The sequence below is a fragment of the Rhinatrema bivittatum genome, chromosome 5 (assembly GCF_901001135.1).
Source record: "Rhinatrema bivittatum chromosome 5, aRhiBiv1.1, whole genome shotgun sequence".
NCBI classification, from domain to species: Eukaryota; Metazoa; Chordata; class Amphibia; order Gymnophiona; family Rhinatrematidae; genus Rhinatrema; species Rhinatrema bivittatum.
In genome coordinates, this window is record NC_042619.1 from 67,141,657 (window position 1) to 67,162,630 (window position 20,974).

Here is a 20,974-nt window from a genome sequence, read left to right on the forward strand (position 1 = left end):
CCATCCAATCCAGGTGATTTACTACTCTTCAGTTTGTCAATCAGGCCTACCACATCGTCTAGGTTCGCCATGATTTGGTTCAGTCCATCTGAATCATTACCCATGAAAACCTTCTCCGATTCGGGTATTTCCCCAACATCCTCTTCAGTAAACACTGAAGCAAAAAAAATCATTTAATCTTTCCGCGATGGCCTTATCTTCTCTAATTGCCCCTTTAACCCCTCGATCATCTAACAGTCCAACTGAGTCCCTCACAGGCTTTCTGCTTCGGATATATTTTAAAAGGTTTTTACTGTGAGTTTTTGCCTCTACGACCAACTTCTTTTCAAATTCTTTCTTAGCCTGTCTTATCAATGTCTTACATTTAACTTGCCAATGCTTATGCATTATCCTATTTTGTTCTGTTGGATCCTTCTTCCAATTTTTTAATGAAGATCTTTTGGCTAAAGTAGCTTCTTTCACCTCCCATACTAAATCTCCATTGGTTGGAGAGCTAGAGGCAGTTGAATGGAGGTCACCTCTGAGTACCATGCTCTGCACAACCTAAAATGGTCATTTTGTCCAGGTACTGCAGCCCAACAACATCTCTCAGGAGCCTGAAATTTTGCGGATTAGTACAGCCCCTGGTGGTAAGTTCCAGTGCATAGTTTGGAACATGACATTTATTTTATTTTATTTATTTTTAATTTTTATATACCGACATTCTTACATCCGATGTAAATCATACCGGTTTACATTAAACAGAATAGCAGGAAATAAATTTCCATAGTCTAATACAATGAACATTTCTAATTAAAATTGTTAACAAGCGAAAAGAAAAGGTAAAGAATTGGAATAAAGGTTAAATTACAGAAAAATATAAAAGATTTTTTTTTTATTTTTTTTAGAAGCACAAGGGTTGCACGAAGGGGTGCACAAAGGGCTTGCCTCCCTTATTATGGGCCAGCAAATTATGTAAAAAATTTTACAAAAGAAATATAAGGCTTACTTTGTCTCTTCATTGCTCCTGACTTATACTTTGGTTCAAGCCCTGACTGAACCAGTAGTAATGGCCCAAGGCATATATGTATAAGATTTGCACTAAGAACTTAACAGGCAACTGGAAGCAAATATATAATTACAGAAAGACACAATGTCACTTTTTAATGCACATTTTTGCCAATTTTCAGGTACAGATATTTCTACTGTGTAGTTCTTTTTTTTAATTATTTTATATTTATTGAATTTTCAAATTTTTAAATATATTGAAAATCAATGTCTACATAAAAAAGGAAGTCAAAAAACAAAACTCAATATTGAATTTACAAAGAAACAATATATATAGTAATATTTCTTCCATATTATAAGCAAGATGGGGAGATCCTGAATACATAGCAGTTTTAAAGGCAAAATATATACCATACATTAACGCATATTGCTGAAACACCGTGTTTATGCAGCTTTACTTTAGCCATCACATCTAGGACATATCGGGAGTGAGAGTCCAGGTATAACCATAGTTGTTCTATCTTGGTAAATATATATTTATCATCATGATATACCAAAATACAGCAGCAAGGATATCTCAAAATTTTGCTCCTCTGGCCACAATTTAATTTTTCATAGACAGAAAGGCTTTTCTTTTTTCTTGGATTCTCTTTGTAATGTCCAGAAAGACTCTAATTTGAAAGCCATAAAATAATACAGACTGCTTTCTGAAAGACCTCTTCAATATTTCATCCCTGTCTGACATTTGCAAGAAAGTCACAAATAACGTTGCTCTTTCTTCAATTTTAGCTTCAATTTATTTCTCTAAGAAATCTGTTAATTTATTATTATTTAGGGCTTTTTTATACTGACACTCATGATACCAATCATATCGTATCGGTTTATAATAAACAGCGGTGCAATAACATTAACATCGATGTGAACAGTTAGGGGCGGATTTTAAGAGCCCTGCTCGCCTAAATCCGCCTAAATCCGGGCGGATTTAGGCGAGCAGGGCCCTGCGCGCCAGTGCGCCTATTTTACATAGGCCTACCGGCGCGCGCAGAGCCCCGGGACTCGCGTAAGTCCTGGGGTTTTCAGAGGGGGGCATGTCGGGGGGCGGGCCCGATCCGCGCGGCGTTTTCGGGGCGTGTCGGGAGCGTTTCGGGGACGGGCCCGGGGGCGTGGTTACGGGGCGGTCCGGGGGCGTGGCCACGCCTTCCGGACCCGCCCCCAGGTCGCGTCCCGGCGCGCTAGCGGCCCGCTGGCGCGCGGGGATTTACGTCTCCCTCCGGGAGGCGTAAATCCCCCGACAAAGGTAAGGGGGGGGTTTAGACAGGGCCGGGCGGGTGGGTTAGGTAGGGGAAGGGAGGGGAAGGTGAGGGGAGGGCAAAAGAAAGTTCCCTCCGAGGCCGCTCCGAAATCGGAGCGGCCTCGGAGGGAACGGAGGTAAGCTGCGCGGCTCGGCGCGCGCCGGCTATACGGAATCGATAGCCTTGCGCACGCCGATCCCGGATTTTAGCGGATACGCGCGGCTACGCGCGTATCTACTAAAATCCAGCATACTTTTGTTTGCGCCTGATGCGCCAACAAAAGTACGCCAAATCGCGCTATTTGAAAATCTACCCCTAGGTGAAGAGAGAAAAAGTGAATGAAAGTTACAATAAACAGGGGCACTTGAACTGAGAGGAGGAAAGCCAGAGGTATGGCTAACATAGAGATAAATAATACTTAGTCTCAGAAATAAATAATATCTAGACATCTACTTAGGACTATAATAATCACTTGTACTCAGGATTGAATATTATCAAATATATACATGATATCCTATACCTAGGGCTGTGGAATATCATATGATTCCTGACTAAATAGTATTTGTTCATAAAACTCAGGGCTGATTAATATAACGTCAGAAGCCATGTTGGGGATGGGGAACGTCGATTGGCGGATCAAGGTGAGTTGTAGCAGCAGGGGATGTCAAAGATCAGGGAAGGCTTGTAGAAATAGCTAAGTCTTGAGTTTCTTTCTGAATGTCTGCGTGCAAGGTTCTTGTCTAAGGTCTAGGGGCATGTTATTCCAGATGGTTGGCGCTGCTGCCGAGAAGGCTCGATCTTTAGTGGATGAGAGGTGTGTGAATTTGGCTGGGGGTCTGTGTAGCGTACCTTTGTATGCTTCTCTGATAGGTCTGGAAGAGAAGTGTTACGTAAGAGGGTTGTGTAAATCGATGGGTGTTCTGTTGTAGATAGCTTTATGGATGATGGTGAGACACTTGTGTAGAATTCTGAAGTTTACTGGGAGCCAATGTAGGTTTTTCAGGATAGGTGTGATGTGGTCTCTTCTATTGGAGTTTGTTAAAATTCTGGCAGCCGAATTTTGTAGCATCTGAAGTGGTTTGGTGGAGGAAGCGGGAAGGCCTAGCAGAATGGAATTGCAGTAATCTAATTTGGAAAATATCATGGCCTGGAGTACCGATCTGAAGTCTTGAAAATACAGTAGCTGTTTGAGTCTTTTTATACCTGAAGTTTGAAGAAGCAGTCTTTGGTTGTGTTGGTGAACTTTTTTAGATTTAGCTGGTTATCAATTATAACTCCGAGGTCTCTTGCTTGGTTGACCAGGGTGTTGAAGTGACTTGTGTGTAGACTATCTTTGTTGTTGAGAGATATAAGGAGCATTTCTGTCTTGGACGTCTTGAGCACAAGGTTTAAGGAAGTAAGGAGGTCGTTGATTGCTTGGAGGCAGTTGTCCCAGAAATTCAGTGTTTTTGTAAGGGATTCGGTTATAGGGATCAGGTTTTGGACATCGTCGGCGTAAAGATAGTGTTTGAGTTTGAGATTCATAAGCAGCTGGCAAAGGGGGAGAAGGTATAGGTTGAATAGTTAAGTTATCCGATTAAACATTTTTACCCAACTGCTCTTGTTCTTGCTGTTCTTTCTCTTTTTCTTGTCTTCCAGGTGAATAGTACAGTCTTGAAATTATTAGAACTGTAGTTTCAGTATAAGCTAAAATATTTATAAGATAACTTTTAATTAGATCTTTTAACGTCATCCATTTTGTTTTTGGGAAGTACTGTGTAGTTCTTAAATCTTTTCTTTTTTATGTTATTTGAAAGAGCATCTTTCTTTCTACAAAAGTCACCCTGTTTTATGTTGGACCCAATTTTGCTTTGGTCAGAAGTAAGGCCCCAACAATATGCATGAGTTGCATGCTTGGGTGCACTATATTAAAAAGAGACATATTTGGCGCCCTGCTGTGTAACACGTAAATGAGCTAAAGATATGAAATTTTCAGTGCAGCAAAGCTTGTTGTGCTTACCAAGCTTTTGGCTTATGATACATCTTGTTTTGATATACTTTTTATAAATGACCCCTCAAAATGGACATTGTATTGTGCTGTATTATTTATTGCATGCAAGCCTAAACATGCAAAAGTATCATCTTCACAAGGAACTATGGTAATGTCGTGTTAGCAATGTGTTGCTAACATGCCCTGGCCTGTGACACCATTGTGTTCTTTGTGGTATAATGACTGCCTGGCCAATCCTGATGTTTAATGTATCTTGAAGAAACTATCGAAAATTTTTCCTTTATTGTTCAAGATGCAGTTTAAGGATTTCATTGAGAAAATAGTCAGGCATCACTCCACCCTTTTGTTTTTTACTATTGCATCTGTGCTGTCCAATGGCTCTGTATATGCATGATCAATGACTGCTTGCACCATGACATAATAGCTGTGCACAAGTTTTTGAGAATGCTCATTAAGTATTTGAAGGGCGTTTTTCCTGTTTTGGAGCATATTCACTACTTTAGCAATGGCTGTGCACTCAATACAAAAACTTTAAAAATCTCATTAATGTTTGCAATAATAGTAACGACTTTCATGTTATAGCTGAATAGAACATTTTTGGCACCAGCCATGGAAAATCACCCTGTGATGGGAAAGGAGGAACCACAAAACTTTTAGCTGCCCTTGCTAGGCTATAACGCCCCCTCAGTAACCAAATTTTGACACCAAAGAATCTATTTGACTTTTGTGATAAAAGTGTCCCTGCTATCAAATTTTTCTTTGTCCCAAAGGAGAACATTGAAGCAATCAAACCTGTTCAGGATGAGTGGTTTAGCAAAGGTCATAAGTTGCTGGCACAAGGGAAAATCATTAATTCAAACCCATTGATGCAACTAAAATTTGCATTAGCAAAATTTCAAATGTTGTCACTTCATTCATTGCAAGCGTTCCTGAACATGTATGTAAATATTTTCCTGCCCTTCAAATATCCAACTTTCAACCTTGTCAATATTTAGCTTGCATCTATGATAATTCCTGGTGGATTGGCCATATATGCAAAGTCTCAATTGAGGAACATGATGTCTTGGTCAATTTCTTGCACCCCCAAGGTCCTGCCAGGTCATTTTATTGGCCACCCCCTAGAGACACCTGTCGGGCCCAGAAGAGCACATTAGTCCTACCCTTGATGCACCCATAACAACTTCATCAGGCAGACAATACATTTATTCACAAGTCATTTTATCACGCATTGATGGGACATTCAAAAGCATATGCAAGGCAGGAAAAAACCTAAGTGGATTTTTGTAAAATCTGCAGTTTAAGCAATTCTCGTATGTAGTGTCTTGCCTTTTCTTGTTTTGTGCTTAAATAAAAACTTGGAAACTTGTGGCTGGTACCTTGTCTGCCTATCTGGCGTGGCCCCTAGGCGATGGGTGTTAAGACTATGGCTGCTGTGCAGCCACCTCACCACTAGAGGTCCCTCACGAGTACGCTCTCTTGGCTGGCCCACTCTGGTTTACCTATCTGCTCCATGACCTGGACTTCCTATATAACCCTGCCTAGCCAATGCCTCAGTGCTTCGGCAGGGAGCTCTTTTGGGCTCCCTGCTCTAGCCTCCTCTCTGTCTCTGTGTTGCCTTCGGGCTTCTGCCTTGCTATATTCCCTTCGGGCATTCTGCCTTGCTATATTGTCTTCGAGCATTCTGTCTTGCTGTATTGCCTTAGGGTAGTCTGTCTTGCATTGCTGCCTTCGGGCTTTTGTGTTTTATGTTCAGTGTTAGTACTGTCTGGTTAGTCTGTCTATTCATTGTCTGTCTTGCCTCCCCGGGTTCCCTTAGTCCAGTTACACATACTTACAGTCAGTCTCACACCTACCTGCATGCTATCCTGATTCCACCCATACCCGCACCCAATTCCACTGTACAGACCACGCTTACCTACATTCACTTCCACACATACCTCCATGCTGCTCCTGTGTATCTAGTTCACCCTTACTTCCACGCGCACCTTGTATCAGAGATTTCCTCAGCCTGCATCAGACTCCCTTCAGCCAGCTCCCAGCACCACAGACACCTTCCAGCTAGCATTCAGCTCCACAGATTCCAGCCATCTCCCAGTTCTATACACTCCTGCCTGCACCACATTCCTCCCCAGCCATTATCAGAGGCTCTCTGGCAACCCCTGTTTCTCTTCACTTGGAGTCACTCCTGCAGGTGGTGTACACTACGATTGCTCAATCGTAACAATGGGATTGTCAATTTTGCTGAATTGGCAGTGGCTCAGCCACCACTGACCAATGCAAGGTAACTAATCAGCATACAAAGTTTTGCACTTACTTTGATGACTAATTTATGAAAATATATCTAAACAAATATGTGTCAAAAGCTAAAAGTGTGATAAGCACAGTAAACCAGGCTAAATTGTAAAATTTCACATCTCTAGCTCATTTGTATGTTTCACAGTTGGATGCCAATGATGGCTCTTTTTAACATAGTGCATTCACTCATGCAAATGAAGCTTGTCTTTGAGACTGCAATTTCTGACCAAAGCAAGGCTGGGTCCAAGACAAAACAGGATGACCTTTGTAGCAAAAAAGGTGCTCTTTCAAATGACATTAGAAAGAAAAAAATTAAAAACTACACAGTAGAAATATTTGCACCCAAAATGGCAAAAATTTGCATAAAAAGGTGATATCATGTCTTTATGTAACTATAACCTTTTTTCCAGTTGGCTGCAAAGCCTCCTAGTGAAAATCCTAGATGTACACAATGGGCCATGACTAGTGATCCAGTTATGGCCTGAATCAAAGTATACGTCAGGAGCAATGAGTAGTCAAAGTAGGCCTTAAATTTCTTTTGTAAAATTTTTCACGTTCTTTGCTGGCCCATAAAAAGGGTGGCAACCTCATGTTAGGTTCCAAACTTTGCATAGAAACTTAGCACCAGAGGTCATAATAATCCACAACATTTCAGGCCCCTACCAGAGGTTGTTTGACTGCAGTGACCAGACAAAGTGGCCATTTTGTGTTGCACAGAGCACAGTATTTAAGAGCGACCTTCATTCAGCTGTTAGCTCTTGAACCAATAGAGATCCATCCAAAAAAATTTGCATAGTTTTGTTTGAGGCCTAGCGAATATTCACACAAAATTTTATTCAATTTGAAGGAGGTCGAGCATTGATGATTTTCTAAATTTGTCCACTTGACATGGAATGTCCCAGATATCTCTGTTTATATTATAGTATATTACTGTATTTTCTGGACAGTGCAGGGGTTGTGCTGCTTATAATTTTATAATATTTTGTATTTTTATACTTGTTCTACAGGAATCTGGTAACACAAACATAAGAATTAAGTCTCTGATCAGCTCATTAAAACATATGGTATATGAATATGTTTGCAGGTCATTGTTTAAGGTAAGACTTCTTGATGTTACATTTTAATAAATTGTAATTCTTGAAACTGAACTTAGAATATGATAAATAATGCTATGCAAGTAAAAATGTTAGTGTAAGATTTTTAAAAGAGAACAAATTGTCAGTCTCGGAACAAGCAGAGGATGTAAGGGAAATACCTACACTAAAATCATTCTTTGATGGTGATGATTCAGAGCAACTAAAGCAAATCTCTGCAATAATGGAAGATGTAATAAATCAATTTGACAAACTCAGGAGTAGCAAGTCACTAGGACCGGATGGTATTCTGCCCACAGTTCTGAAAGAAATGAAACATGAAATTGCAGACCTTTTACTAGTACTATGAAACATCATTTAAAACAGCCAAAGTTTCTTTAGACAGAAGAAAGGCCAATATAATTCCATTGTTTGAAAAGGGCTAAAGAAGTAATCCAGGAAATTATAGATTGGTGAGCATGACATTGCTGATTAGGAAAATTATAGAAAGCTATTCTAAAAAATAAAAATACTTGTCATATAGACAGACGTGACTGACAGCCCGATCCAGTAAAGTCCGTGGGAGAGCGGACTAACGCCCGCTCTCCCGGCGCGCGCACCGGCCCCACGCCGGTGCGAGCGATCCAGTATTTAAATTAGGCGACGCGGTGCAAACGAGGAAAAGGAGGCGCTAGGGACACTAGCGCGTCCCTAGCGCCTCCTTTTGGCCTGGAGCGGCGGCTGTCAGCGGATTTGACAGCCGACGCTCAATTTTGCCGGCGTCGGTTCTCGAGCCCGCTGACAGCCACGGGCTCGGAAACCGGACGCCGGCAAAATTGAGCGTCCGGTTTTCGGCCCGACAGCCGCGGGCCGAATTCAAATTTTTTTTTACTTTTTTTTTTACTTTTTTTTACTTTTGGGGACCTCCGACTTAATATCGCTATGATATTAAGTCGGAGGGTGCACAGAAAAGCAGTTTTTACTGCTTTTCTGTGCACTTCCCTGGCGCCGGAAGAAATTAGCGCCGACCTTGGGCGGCGCTAATTTCTTAGAGTAAAATGTGCGGCTTGGCTGCACATTTTACTTACTGGATCGCTCGGGAATACCTAATAGGGCCATCAACATGCATTTGCATGTTGAGGGCGCTATTAGGTGCCGCGGGTGGGCCGCGTGTTTTCCTCCCCTTACTGAATAAGGGGTAAGGGAAAACACGCGTCCAGAGCAGGGTGACAGTGCGCTCCGACGGAGCACACTTTACTGGATCGACCTGTGAGTGAGGAAGAATCAACTTTTTTTTTTTTATTTTATTTTGCTTTTTGGCACTTCAAAGTGGATTATGTGCAGGTATTTCCCCATCCCCAAAGGACTTTTTTCCCACTTTGTATCTATGAGAAAAACTAACTATCTTAGTGAATCAGGTCCTTATAAGTTTGTACTGGATGAAATGGAGGGTGAAATGTCTTGCCTAAGATCACAAGGAGCATCAGTGGGATTTGAATCCTCGTTTCTCTGGGTTGTAGCCCGTGGCTCTAACCATAGGCTACTTCTCCATTCCCATGGTTTTAGCAAAGGGAAATCTTGCCTTACAAATCTATTAGAATTTTATTGATGACATAAATAAACATGTATATAAAGGTGAGCCAGTTGATACAATTTATTTGAATTTTCAGAAGGCAGTTGACAACGTCCATTATAATAGACTTTTCAGGAAATTAAAAAGTCTTGAGATAGGAGACAGTGTATTATTATGGATTGGTAACTGACTAAAAGATAGGAAACAGAGAGTTAGACTAAATAGTCTGTTTTCCAAATGGAGAAAAGTCATTAGTGGAGCATCACAAAGATATTTGTGCTAGGACCTGTGCTGTTCATCATATTGATAAATAATCGGGAAAAGAGAATAATGAATGAGGGGATCAAATTTGTAAATGACACAAAATTATTCAAATTTGTTGAAACAGTAGCAGATTGTAAGGACTGCTGAAGGATCTTGCAAGACTAGGCATATGAATGACAGATGAAATTAAATGTAGATAAGTGCAAAGTGAAGCATATAGGGAAAAATTGCCAACTACAAATATACAATATTAGGTTCTGTATTAGGTGTTGCCACCAAGGAAAAGACCTTGTAGTCCTTGTGGGCAATACATTAAAATTCTCAGTGCAATGTGCAGCAGCGGTCAGTTAAAGCAAATAAATTGTTAAGAATGATCGAAAAAGTAATGTAGAATAAAACAGAATATTGTATTTGTCCTGTATCGATCCATGGTGCAACCACACCTTGAGAATTCGGACCTGAGTTAAGTGGTTGAAATTATACACTGTTCTCAGTCCCTCCCGACGCAGCTCTTAGCGAAACACGATCCGTGTCGGGGGACCTGGTTGAAAACCATTGTACTGTATATCAGAATTCTTGGAGCAGCCACTTGAAAGTGTTCAAATTAAAACAATGGATTTATGCATTAATTTGGAAGTGTGTGGACTGTTGAATACTCTCTGCTCTCTATCTTCATATGTGAATACTTTGTATATGGACATAACCACAGTAACTACTAAAGCATTGTATCTGGTCCAGAATGATGGTTACTGGTGCTCAAATATGGGAAAACATATTTGCTTTGCTTTGGCTACCCATTGCCTTTTGTGTTAATTTTAAGGTCTTTATGCTTTTATATAAAGCTATTAATGGTCTCGCGCCTAAATATTTTAATGCTGTTTTAAAAATGTATTGCCTGAGTCGTACTTTATGGTCTTCTTTTCGTTCTTTGCTTGATGTTTCCTCTTTAAAACCAGTCTGTTTCACCAAGTTGCAGGAGCATTTATTCTCTGTAGCCGGTCCACTGATGTGGAATGTTCTGCCTGATTTACTTAAAGCTGAAAAATCTTTGATGACTTTTAGGAAACAGCTTAAAGCTTATCTTTTTAAGGAAGCATTCACTGATTATACAGTATGAGCATGAATTACTTATTTTATTTATTTATTTATTTAAGGTTTTTTTATACCGGCATTCATGAACTCGTTCACATCATGTCGGTTTACAGAAAACAGGGGTGCGGATAATACAACCAAAAAACATAAATAACGTGATGAAGAGAAGCAGTTACAATTAACAAGGGCTAATGAACTGGGAATGTAAGAAATAGAAAGAGATAGAGGAGAATAATTATATACAAAAGTTCAATTTACTAATTTTAGTAAATTAGTAAATTACTAATTTACTAATTTAGTTAATTAGTAAATTAGTAAATTTAGTAAAAAATTAAAGTACTTAATTTTTATTTCAGTCCTTGCTTGATTAGGTAGATCTGCATCCTTCACTGTTCAACTGCTCCTGTTCAGATTGTTGATACTGCTGTTTTTATTTTTTTATTATCTGTTATATATGCATTATTTGTAAGCCACTGAGAACTTTTGGATTGGTGGGTTATACATTTTTTTTAAACCTTTATTTATAACATTTTTAATAACATGGATCAGATCACATAACATTCATAGGCGTTGTTGAACAGATTGGAAAGTCCCCCAGGTAAGTAAACCTGATCAATAGGAGAAAACATCGAGTATAAACATCTGATATATGGTGTTATAACTGTAAACGACAACATTAAAGTAATCCGACATTAAGGTAATACTTTCCACCCTGCCTTTCCTCCCTCCCCCCCCCTCCCCCCGTCCCTCCCAACCCGTCCCCCTACCCCGAGCGCTATCTAATTGGAACAAGAAAACAATAGAGTTACCACGAACATTAGAGTGGAACAGTGTTAAAGAAAGGAGGTACAAAAATAAAGCCATGAGTCCCAAAGTAGACAGACATCAGACAATGAAAACTGTTGTAGAATCTGCTTCCCGATAATCAGCCAAGGAGTAGCAGAAGCCGACCTGTTTCCTCCTGAGCATCTGTGACGGACTTTCCTTGGAGTTGACCCTGCCAATATTAAGGGCTTGAGCAGGTATATTAGGAAGATCCTATACACAGTGTGTCCTGAGTAGCATATACTGATGAATGGGGAAAGTCCCCAAGTGTACTAGTGGAGCAATGGCACAATCAGACTGAAGAGGCCAAAATTTTGCTGCAGGCCCGAGGGTTGAGGGACAACAAATACGGGTTCCAGATGGCCAGATAAAGATCATAACGTTGAGAAGGTGACGTCTTTGCCGACATATGCTCGAAGATGGTCAATCTGTGCAATCTTAATCACCACTGCGTTAGTGACGGAGATTCCTTCACCAGCCACTGAGCAAGGATTGTCTGTGTCACCAACAAGAAGGCTTTGCTCAAGAATTGGCACGTAGAATACTTGGGCGGTCCTGGTATTGTGTTTTTGATGAGATGTAGTAAACAGAGCTGCGGAGTCGGGGTAAACTCAAGGCTAAGATGTCGCTCAAGTAATGGAGGATCTTGGCCCAGAATCTCTGGATTGCAGCACAGTCCCATAAATTGTGAATCAAAGTCGCCGGCTCCATAGCACATTTAAGACAAGCAGATGACACGGTTAGATTCCATTTGTAGGCCAGACTAGGCGGAATGTAGAGTCTATGCAACAGCTTATACTGAGTTTCCCTCATTTGTACGTTTTCCACACATTTGGCTATATTTTTAAATCCATTGGCTATATGAGATGGAGAGACTTGGTAATGTAGGTCTTGAGTCCATAGGTCTGCCAGTTTGTCAGTCCTATCCGTGGTGGCCAGGAGATTAAGTTTTTTGATCATATTAGAGCATTTCCTGGTGTGCGATTGAGGTGTAAGGAATGTTTGCAAAGTCTCATGAATAGGAGCAAGAGCAGTTGGCCTGCCCCAGGTCGACAAGAAGTGCCGGATTTGCAAATAAGCAAAAATGAAGCAGAAGGGAGACCAAATCGGGATTGCAAGTCCTCAAAGGAATAAAGATGGTTGCCCACAGGGTCAAATAATTGGTGCATATGTTGAAGGCCTGCTGAGGCCCATTGAGAGAAAGCAGAAGTTTCCCAGCCAGGTGAAAACGCTGGTAGTCCCACAATGGTGGCAAACGTTAAGGTCTGCCAGGAGGTGTGTAGCTGTGTACATAATCTCTTCCATGCTGTACGACAAGCTCCAAAGTAAGGACATTCTTTAATATGAGTGGGTAGTAAGGATTGCGGAACTACCAGAATATTGCACAAATCAAAGGGTTTGCACCAGTCCCGAAAGAGGTTTCTTGGCGTCAAGATCACCGTAGCTGGGGGCGCTCTTGAGCAGCGACCAAGATGGCCGCCTAACTTTGGAGCTCTGCCGAAATCGCATACTTAGCCTGGGAACCAGCAATTATTTTTGCTACGACCATCGAATTTTTTGCAATACGTTACTGATTAAGGATGTCTACTGCAAAATCTGGGAAAATTGAGGCGGCTTTTGCCGCGGGAACTGGCTCTAAAAGACAAAAACAGGATCCCCCTACACCGGACAAAGCAACTGCGTCAAAATCGATGGCGTCGGCGGATCTGGTTTTGCTTGAACTAAAACAATTAAAAGAGATGTTACAGCTTAACATCGATGCAACTACAGCAATACGAGGTGAACTGCATACTGTAACCCAACAACTGAATACATTTCAGGTACGTCTGGATGACGTTGAGGCTCAGGCTTCTTTGCTGCTTGTTGCAACGGCAGCCATTCCTCGTATGGTGACCAATATAGAACAACTACAGCGCGATATTGAAGATCTTTCGAATCGCAATCGCCGGAACAATATTTGCTTACTTGGTATACCAGAAGGAGCCGAAGGTTCAGATACCGTTGCTTTTCTCTCTCAATTTATCCCGTCGTTTTTTAAGCTTAAATTCGACTTACCTTTTGAAATAGAGCGGGCACATCGGATCCCTGCTAGGCCGCTCCGGGACTCTCAATATCCGCGCCCTATTATTTTTAAGGTGTTGCGATATCAGCAAGTTCTCCTTATTCTTACAGCGGCGAAAAATCAGGCCCCATCGCAATATCAAGGTAATCAGCTTCTTCTGATCCCTGACTTTGCCAAAGCTACTGCAATGAAACGTAAACAATTTTTGGCTATGCGCCCGCAACTCCGATCCTTAGGAGCGCAATATGGACTTCTTTATCCGGCACAGATGAGGGTCACTCTTCATAATCACACTCAGGTTTTCCATCAACCGCAGGCTTTGGAAGAATTTCTCCAATCTCAATCGGCTTCTGGAATGATTACTTGAAACTGTGTTCTCTGCTCCCAGTGAGCGGTGGTTCTAAATTTAACCTAATTTGATAATTGCTCAGATGGCATTGTTCTTTATATATCCATACTTCACTCTCAGTTAAGTTGTTAGAGTGGATTTCCCTCATGCTTGGAATGGTTCCCAGGCGCCGTTATTATTTTTCTTTATTTTATGTTCTTCTGCACATAGCGATTCGGCAACCCCACTGTTAGCAGTGGCCTCTAGCTAATCAAGAGGCTCATTTCATGCCTACCAGCCTACGGGCGATTATGCCTCTATTATTATTCCTCAGCTTTTTCAATATTTTTCGATATTTCTTATTTTCTTTTTCTCATCTAAAAAGTGACCATGCTTTTGCCTTGGTTTTTTGTATCTTGATGAACATTTGGAGTATACTCAGCTACAGCAATGCCTATTTGTTACTGTGCCCATCCAGATTTTCTATGCGGTTCTCATGGCGTCAATTATCACTCACATCACCGTGATTTCATTAAACGTCAATGGCTTTTCACACCAAATTAAGAGGAAAAAAATATTGACCTACTTACAATCTTTGCACGCAGATGTCGCATTTCTTCAGGAGACGCACCTCTCGCCAGCGGAGTCTCTTAAGCTCAAGCAACAATGGGTTGGTTCCGTTCTGTTTAGCCCAGCAGATAAAAAAAAAAGAGGAGTTGCTATTCTCCTTCACAAACGTTTGGAGGCCGAAGTTCTTTTTCAAGCGGTAGATGTTGATGGTAGATGGGTAGTGGCTCAAATTCGCATTGCCGGCCAAGTTTACAACTTCTTGAATCTTTATGCTCCGAATAAGGATGATCCTTCTTTTTTTCATTCTGCATTTGCCAACCTTTTAACATTGGATCAATATCCTACCATTGCTGGCGGAGATTTCAACCAACCTCTTGACCCTTTTCTTGACAAAAAGACCTCTCTACAAACTTCAATATCCAACTCCTGTAAAGCTTTACGACATATCATAGATTCCTACGGTCTCGTGGATCCATGGAGACTGCTCCATCCTACGACTAAGGATTACACGTTCTACTCATATCCCCACACGTCTTATTCCCGCATCGACTTCTTTCTTCTCTCCAAATCCTTGGTTTCCACCATCAAGTCGGCATCTATCCTTCCTATACTGATTTCGGACCATGCAGCAGTTGAACTAACCATTCGTCTACTCTCGCCCATTCAACTGGATCGGAAATGGAGATTTAATTCTTCCTTGCTGGCTGACTCTACATTTCAGACAGTGATTTGTCCTAAAATCCTGGAGTTTTTTCAATTTAATTCTTCTTCGGATGTCTCCTCTTCCACGCTCTGGAACGCCTTTAAAGCCACCATACGTGGAGACATCATCAGCTACACCATCAGGACTAAGAAGGTTCAAGCAGCAGCTCTTTCTTCTATGCAACGTGAAGTCGAAGCCCTGGAACAACAACATATTGCTTCACCCTCTTCCGCCTCTCTTACGGCCCTGTTAAAAGCAAGATACCAATATAATCAGCATTTGAGTGCCCAGGTCCAAGTTGGTATTGATCGTTCTAAAGCAATGTACTACGCAGAAAACAATAAATGCGGTCATCTGCTTGCATCGTATCTTAAGAAAAGACAGGAAAAGAAACGTATAGCTTCAATCTTATCTCCACAAAAACAATTACTGACAGCTGACACGGATATTCTTTCAGCTTTTCGTTCTTTTTATGAGTCGCTTTACCAATCGGAAGCAGCTGACGATCAAACGCCGCATCTGATACAACAATTCCTTGGATCATTGACTCATCCATCTCTTTCTGAGAGTCAAGCTGCTATGCTAGATGCTCCCATTACACTTCAGGAGATTGATGCCGCGATTTCATCATTATCCCGTGGCAAAGCACCTGGTCCCGATGGCTACAATTCGGACTTTTACCATGCTTTTAAACCTGAGTTGCTACCTCATTTACATGAATATTATTTGTCTTTTGGTTCCCAGGCACCAGGGCCGTCCAGCTTTACTGAAGCTTGCATTATAGTTCTCCCTAAACCTGGGAGAGATCCTGCCCTTATCTCTAACTATAGACCTATCTCCTTACTAAACACCGATTATAAAATCTTTACTAAAGTACTGGCTACTAGATTATCACATGTACTCTGCACCCTTATTCATCCCGATCAATCGGGTTTCATCAAAGGTAGACTAATTGCTAATAATACTCGACTTTTCTTGCACGCATTACATCACGCTTCATCTCTCTCGACTCCTACTGTGGCTATTTCTTTAGATGCCGAAAAGGCTTTTGTCCGCGTAGAATGGTCTTTCCTCTTTACAACCCTTAAATGGTTTGGCGTTGGCAATACCTTCCTCTCCTGGATTCAATTTCTCTATACTTCCCCTTCGGCTTTTCTATATATAAATAACCGTTCCTCCTCTGCCTTTCAACTTCATCGTGGAACAAGGCAAGGCTGTCCTATCTCCCCGCTTCTTTTTAACTTAGCCTTGGAGCCATTGCTATTGGCAATCCGCCAGTCGATAGACATCACTGGTATAACCATAGGCACGGAGGATTTCAAACTCACTGCCTATGCGGATGATGTTCTACTCTTTCTTACTGATCCTGATGCTTCCCTTCCTTCTCTTTTCCGTCTTATCTCTACTTATTCTTTAGCATCTGGGTATAAGATAAACTGGCATAAAACTGAGTTGCTCCCCCTTAATTTACTGGGCTCCTTGGTGGATCTATCGGGACTTCCGATTCAGAAAGTTTCGCAAGGCCTTAAGTACTTGGGAATCCGCTTCCACGTGGATATTCCTACCACTACTGGTTATTGTGAATCCTCTATTCTTCAGATGATACGAGAGACCACCCACAAATGGTCCCCACTACACCTCTCGTGGTGGGGACGCTTAGATACTATCAAAATGGTACTGGCTCCTAAGATTACTTATGTTCTGGCTATGATCCCAGTCCTTTTCTCCAAAGATTTTTATCATTATGTAGATAGGCTTTTGACAAGATTTCTTTGGCATAATAAAGCCCCCCGTATTGCTCTCCATAAGTTAAAAGGCCCCACTCAACAGGGAGGGGTTAATTTCCCAGATTTCTATCTATATCATTTGGCCTATATTCTCCAACAAGGATATCATTACTTTCAGTTCAATCATCACTCACCTGATCATCCTAGGTGGTTATCGATAGAACGCCATCTGATATCCCCTGCTCCGATGGAATTTTGGCACAGTGTCCCTCTTGGTAAGATTGCTAAATTTAACCCTATTGTGTCTGCGCTATATAGAGCATTCCAAGAGTTGGATTCTATCAGACCGGATACCACACCTTCTTGGCATGACTCGTCCTTTGCCCCAATATGGAACAATCCACAAATTAAAGTTGGTGGCGAAATGATTAGTTGGCCTACTTGGAAACAACATGGTATATGGTTTGGTTTCCCTCCCGTTATTTCATAATAACTCTTTAATTTCTTTTGAACAATTGCAAACTCAATATGGGCTCCCTAGGACTCAATTTTATGCCTGGTTGCAACTCCGAAGTACTCTTTCTGCTATGGCTAACTCCTCTTTGTCTCTTGCTGAGCCTCCTTATGCCTTCTCCTTTTTTCATACATATGGTATGCTTGGTCATCTCGCATCCCGACTTTATAAAACTTTTAAGCTCCACCGTTTTGTCAATACTGTTACTAGTCTTCAATCTTTATGGGCACAGGATTTTGGTTTAACTTCTAATTTAATTAAATGGCACTATCTATGGAAAATCTCAGCTCGCATATCGCTCTCTTCCAGTCTCACCCAAACTACTTTTTTTGTCCTCCATAGGGCGACGTGGACCCCTTGGAAGATGTATAGAGCTGGGCTCCTTTCTTCTTCCAATTGTTGGTCGTGTCAATTGCCCAATGGTACTTTATCCCACGTATTATATTACTGTCCACTAGTTAAAAAATTTTGGAATCAGATCTGGACTGTAATCTCTCTTATTTTAGGGATTTCCCAACCGCATTCTTACTCTATCATCATACTAAGGGGTGCGGACCCTTCTATTAGTCTTAGGCCAGCTAAACGTAAACTGTTAGATTTTTTGCTTTCAGTGGCCATCCATAATATCTTGGCGAATTGGAAAAGGAGTGATTTGCTTTCTGAGCACTTATGGTGGAATTCTGTATGTATGTATAGTAAATATGAGAAAGCAATGGCTATCAAATTTCATAGACTATCTTCCTGGTGTCAGGTGTGGAAGCCACTTGACGATTACACTACTTCAGTATCACTGTGAATGGGTTGCTTATCTCATCATTAATGGTTTTTCTTTAGCTTTGCTGACTGAGGTACTCTGATGATAGCGTAATATGTCTCACTTACTGATAATGTGGTTTCGCATACGAGATTGTCACTCTCTCTCTTTCTTTCTTTTCTCTCTTTCTTTTCTTCTCTTTCTTATTTTTCTTTCTCTTCTTTCTTTCTCTCTTTCTCTTCTGGTTTATGTGCCTCATTATATTCCAGATCTTTCTTTTTACATTTTCTTCTTTCCTTGTTTATAGCTATTTCAACTAAGACTCCTATTTACATGCATTGTCTTCTTTTGACGGCAGTATTGCTCTGTCTGGCATATGTTGTTTTTTTTTTTTTGTTTCGTACCAATGTGGTAATATTGTTTGATTTATTTCTGTTCTATTGATCTGTCGTTTTGTAAGGACTGCTCTGTATTCATTATATTTCCATGTTGACGATGTATGTGCTTTGGTGAAAACTTTAATAAACATCATTTAAACAGAAAAAAGATCGCCGTAGCTGCAATCCAGTCTTGTAGGTGACATAGTAAAGTAGCAACATTGTACAAGTGGATATTTGGGCACATCAAACCACCCTCTGCCAAAGGGAGCATGAGCTGTGCCAAACTGATCCTGGCTTTTTTTCCTTTCCAAAGAAAGCGGCAGAGTGCTTGATGTAGTTCCATAATGTGTTGACGTTTTATCCATAACGGCAGCATATGCATTACATATAACCACTTTGGAAGCTCAATCATTTTGAAAAGTTGTATCCTACCAGAAAGAGATAGCGGTAGGTCCATCCAATCCTTGAGTTTCTGTTTAGTCTTAACGAGTAGAGGGAGGACATTAGCAGCATAGAGATTACTGATGTCGGTCGAGATATGTATTCCCAAGTACTTCATCGTGACCGTTACCCATCTCAAGGGAAAAGTCCCCGGCCAGCTTCCACGCACCTGATTCGTAACATTGATAGCCTCAGATGTGTCTATATTAGTTTTTAAACCAGAGAATTGGCCAAATAGAGTCTGCAGTTCCAATACTCGAGGTAATGAGGTTGAGGGGTTTACAACAAATATGAGCACATCGTCGGCAAATGCAGCGACCTTAAAACATGTTCCCCCCACTTGTAAGCCCTCAATTGCCATGTCTAAATTGATAGCCATGAGAAGTGGGTCTAACGTGAGTATGTATAATAGAGGGGAAAGCGGGCATCCCTGTCGTACTCCCCTATGTAAGGCAAAAGGGGACGACAACAAGCCATTGGCCACAATAATGGATTGCGGTTGCTGATATAGTTGGGATATATTTTGAAGGATCGACCCTTGAAAGCCAAATCTCTGTAGTACAGAAAACATGTAAGCCCAATTTACCCGATCAAAGGCATTTTCAGCATCGAATCCCACTGCCCGAGTTTTACAGTAAGTCATAGCAGCCCACAGACTTAGGATATGTTTACTGGCTTTCCGGCCCTTTACAAAACCCACTTGGCTACTGGATATTAGATGGGGGAGAATTTTACTCATCCTGGTGGCCAGAATTCGTGCAAATAATTTGACATCATAATTTAAGAGTGAGATTGGTCGGTATGATGCCGGGCTCAGTGGGTCCTTACCACTTTTTGGGAGTACTGTGATATAAGCCATAGTGGCTTCTGCAGTAAACCCTGTTTACCGAGGTAAAATAAAGTTGTAAGGGGCCCGCAATGTCAGATTTCAATAACTTACAATAATCGGCATTGAGACCATCTGGACCCGGGGCCTTGTGAGACTGGCTGGCCCATATCCCTTCCTAGATTTCTCTCTCAGTGATTGGAGCATTTAGGGATTCCAATTGTTCCGGAGTAAGAGTAGGCAAGGACAGAGATCGGAAAAAATTTTCCTCAATTAGTTTTCCCTGGGGTCGAGGTTCCTCTGCATAAAGAGTCTCATAAAACTGTCTAAATAATTCACAAATTTTGGGGCCTGACGTATGTCTATGGTCCTGCTGATCTTGAAGGGCCGCAGTAAAAGCTGAACCTCTATGGGCGCGAACTTGATTAGCCAACAGTTTACCCATCTTATTTCCAAACCTGTATAGCCTATGTGAATGGAAAAGGATATCCTGTTGTGTCCTCTGGTGTATGTAACAATTTAAGGTGGCCAATAGGTCCCTATAATTCTGTTTAGATTTGGAAGTGGGGTCCACTATCATTGTTCGTTTCGCCGTTTGAACGGCTATACCCAAATCTATTAACTGTTTATTAGCTGATTTCCTTTGTCATATAACATAGGCAATGATTTCTCCCCTCATAGTAGCCTTCCCAGCCTCCCACATTAAAGCTGGGGTACCTTGATGTTGGGAATTGTGATACATATAATTGTCCCATTTCTCCTTAAGAAATAGTTTAAAATCTTTATCCTCAAAGAGGTGAGCAGGAAAGCGCCAACTAGACTTAGAGGTTTTTGGGCCTCCTATGAATGCATCTATCCATATTAAGGCATGGTCAGAGCACTCAGCTGGGCCTATCTCTGCCGTCGCTATTTTGTTAAAACCATGTGGGGAAGTGAAGAAATAATCTATTCTGGACATTGAATTGTGCACTCGAGTAATGTGTGTGTAGTCTCTCACTTCAGGATGCAAAATTCTCCAGGGGTCAACTAGATGTAATTGATTACAAAGAAACGGTATCCCTTTTCGGGTGGAAGGCCTAGGTTGTAGCGTTGGATTGGAACGGTCCAGTGCCTGGTCTGCCACTTGGTTGAAATTGCCTGCTAAAAATACTAGCCCTTTTCTATACTGTGTGATGACTTGTGTTAATCGGGTGAAAAAACTGTGCTGGTACACGTTCGGGGCATATACACTACATAACATGACCTCTTTGCCATATAATCTCCCTATGGTCAGAACAT

General features: G+C 41.3%; 1 protein-coding gene across 1 annotated transcript in view; it reads left to right on the forward strand.

Moving 5' to 3' along the window:
* The window catches only part of DYNC2H1 (dynein cytoplasmic 2 heavy chain 1), a 1,848,033-nt gene that overhangs the window by 1,286,065 nt on the left and 540,994 nt on the right, over positions 1-20,974 (forward strand). The window contains exon 70 of the mRNA XM_029602426.1: positions 7,572-7,661. Within this exon, the coding sequence (XP_029458286.1) occupies positions 7,572-7,661 (90 nt within the window). The remainder of the gene's footprint in view (positions 1-7,571; positions 7,662-20,974) is intronic.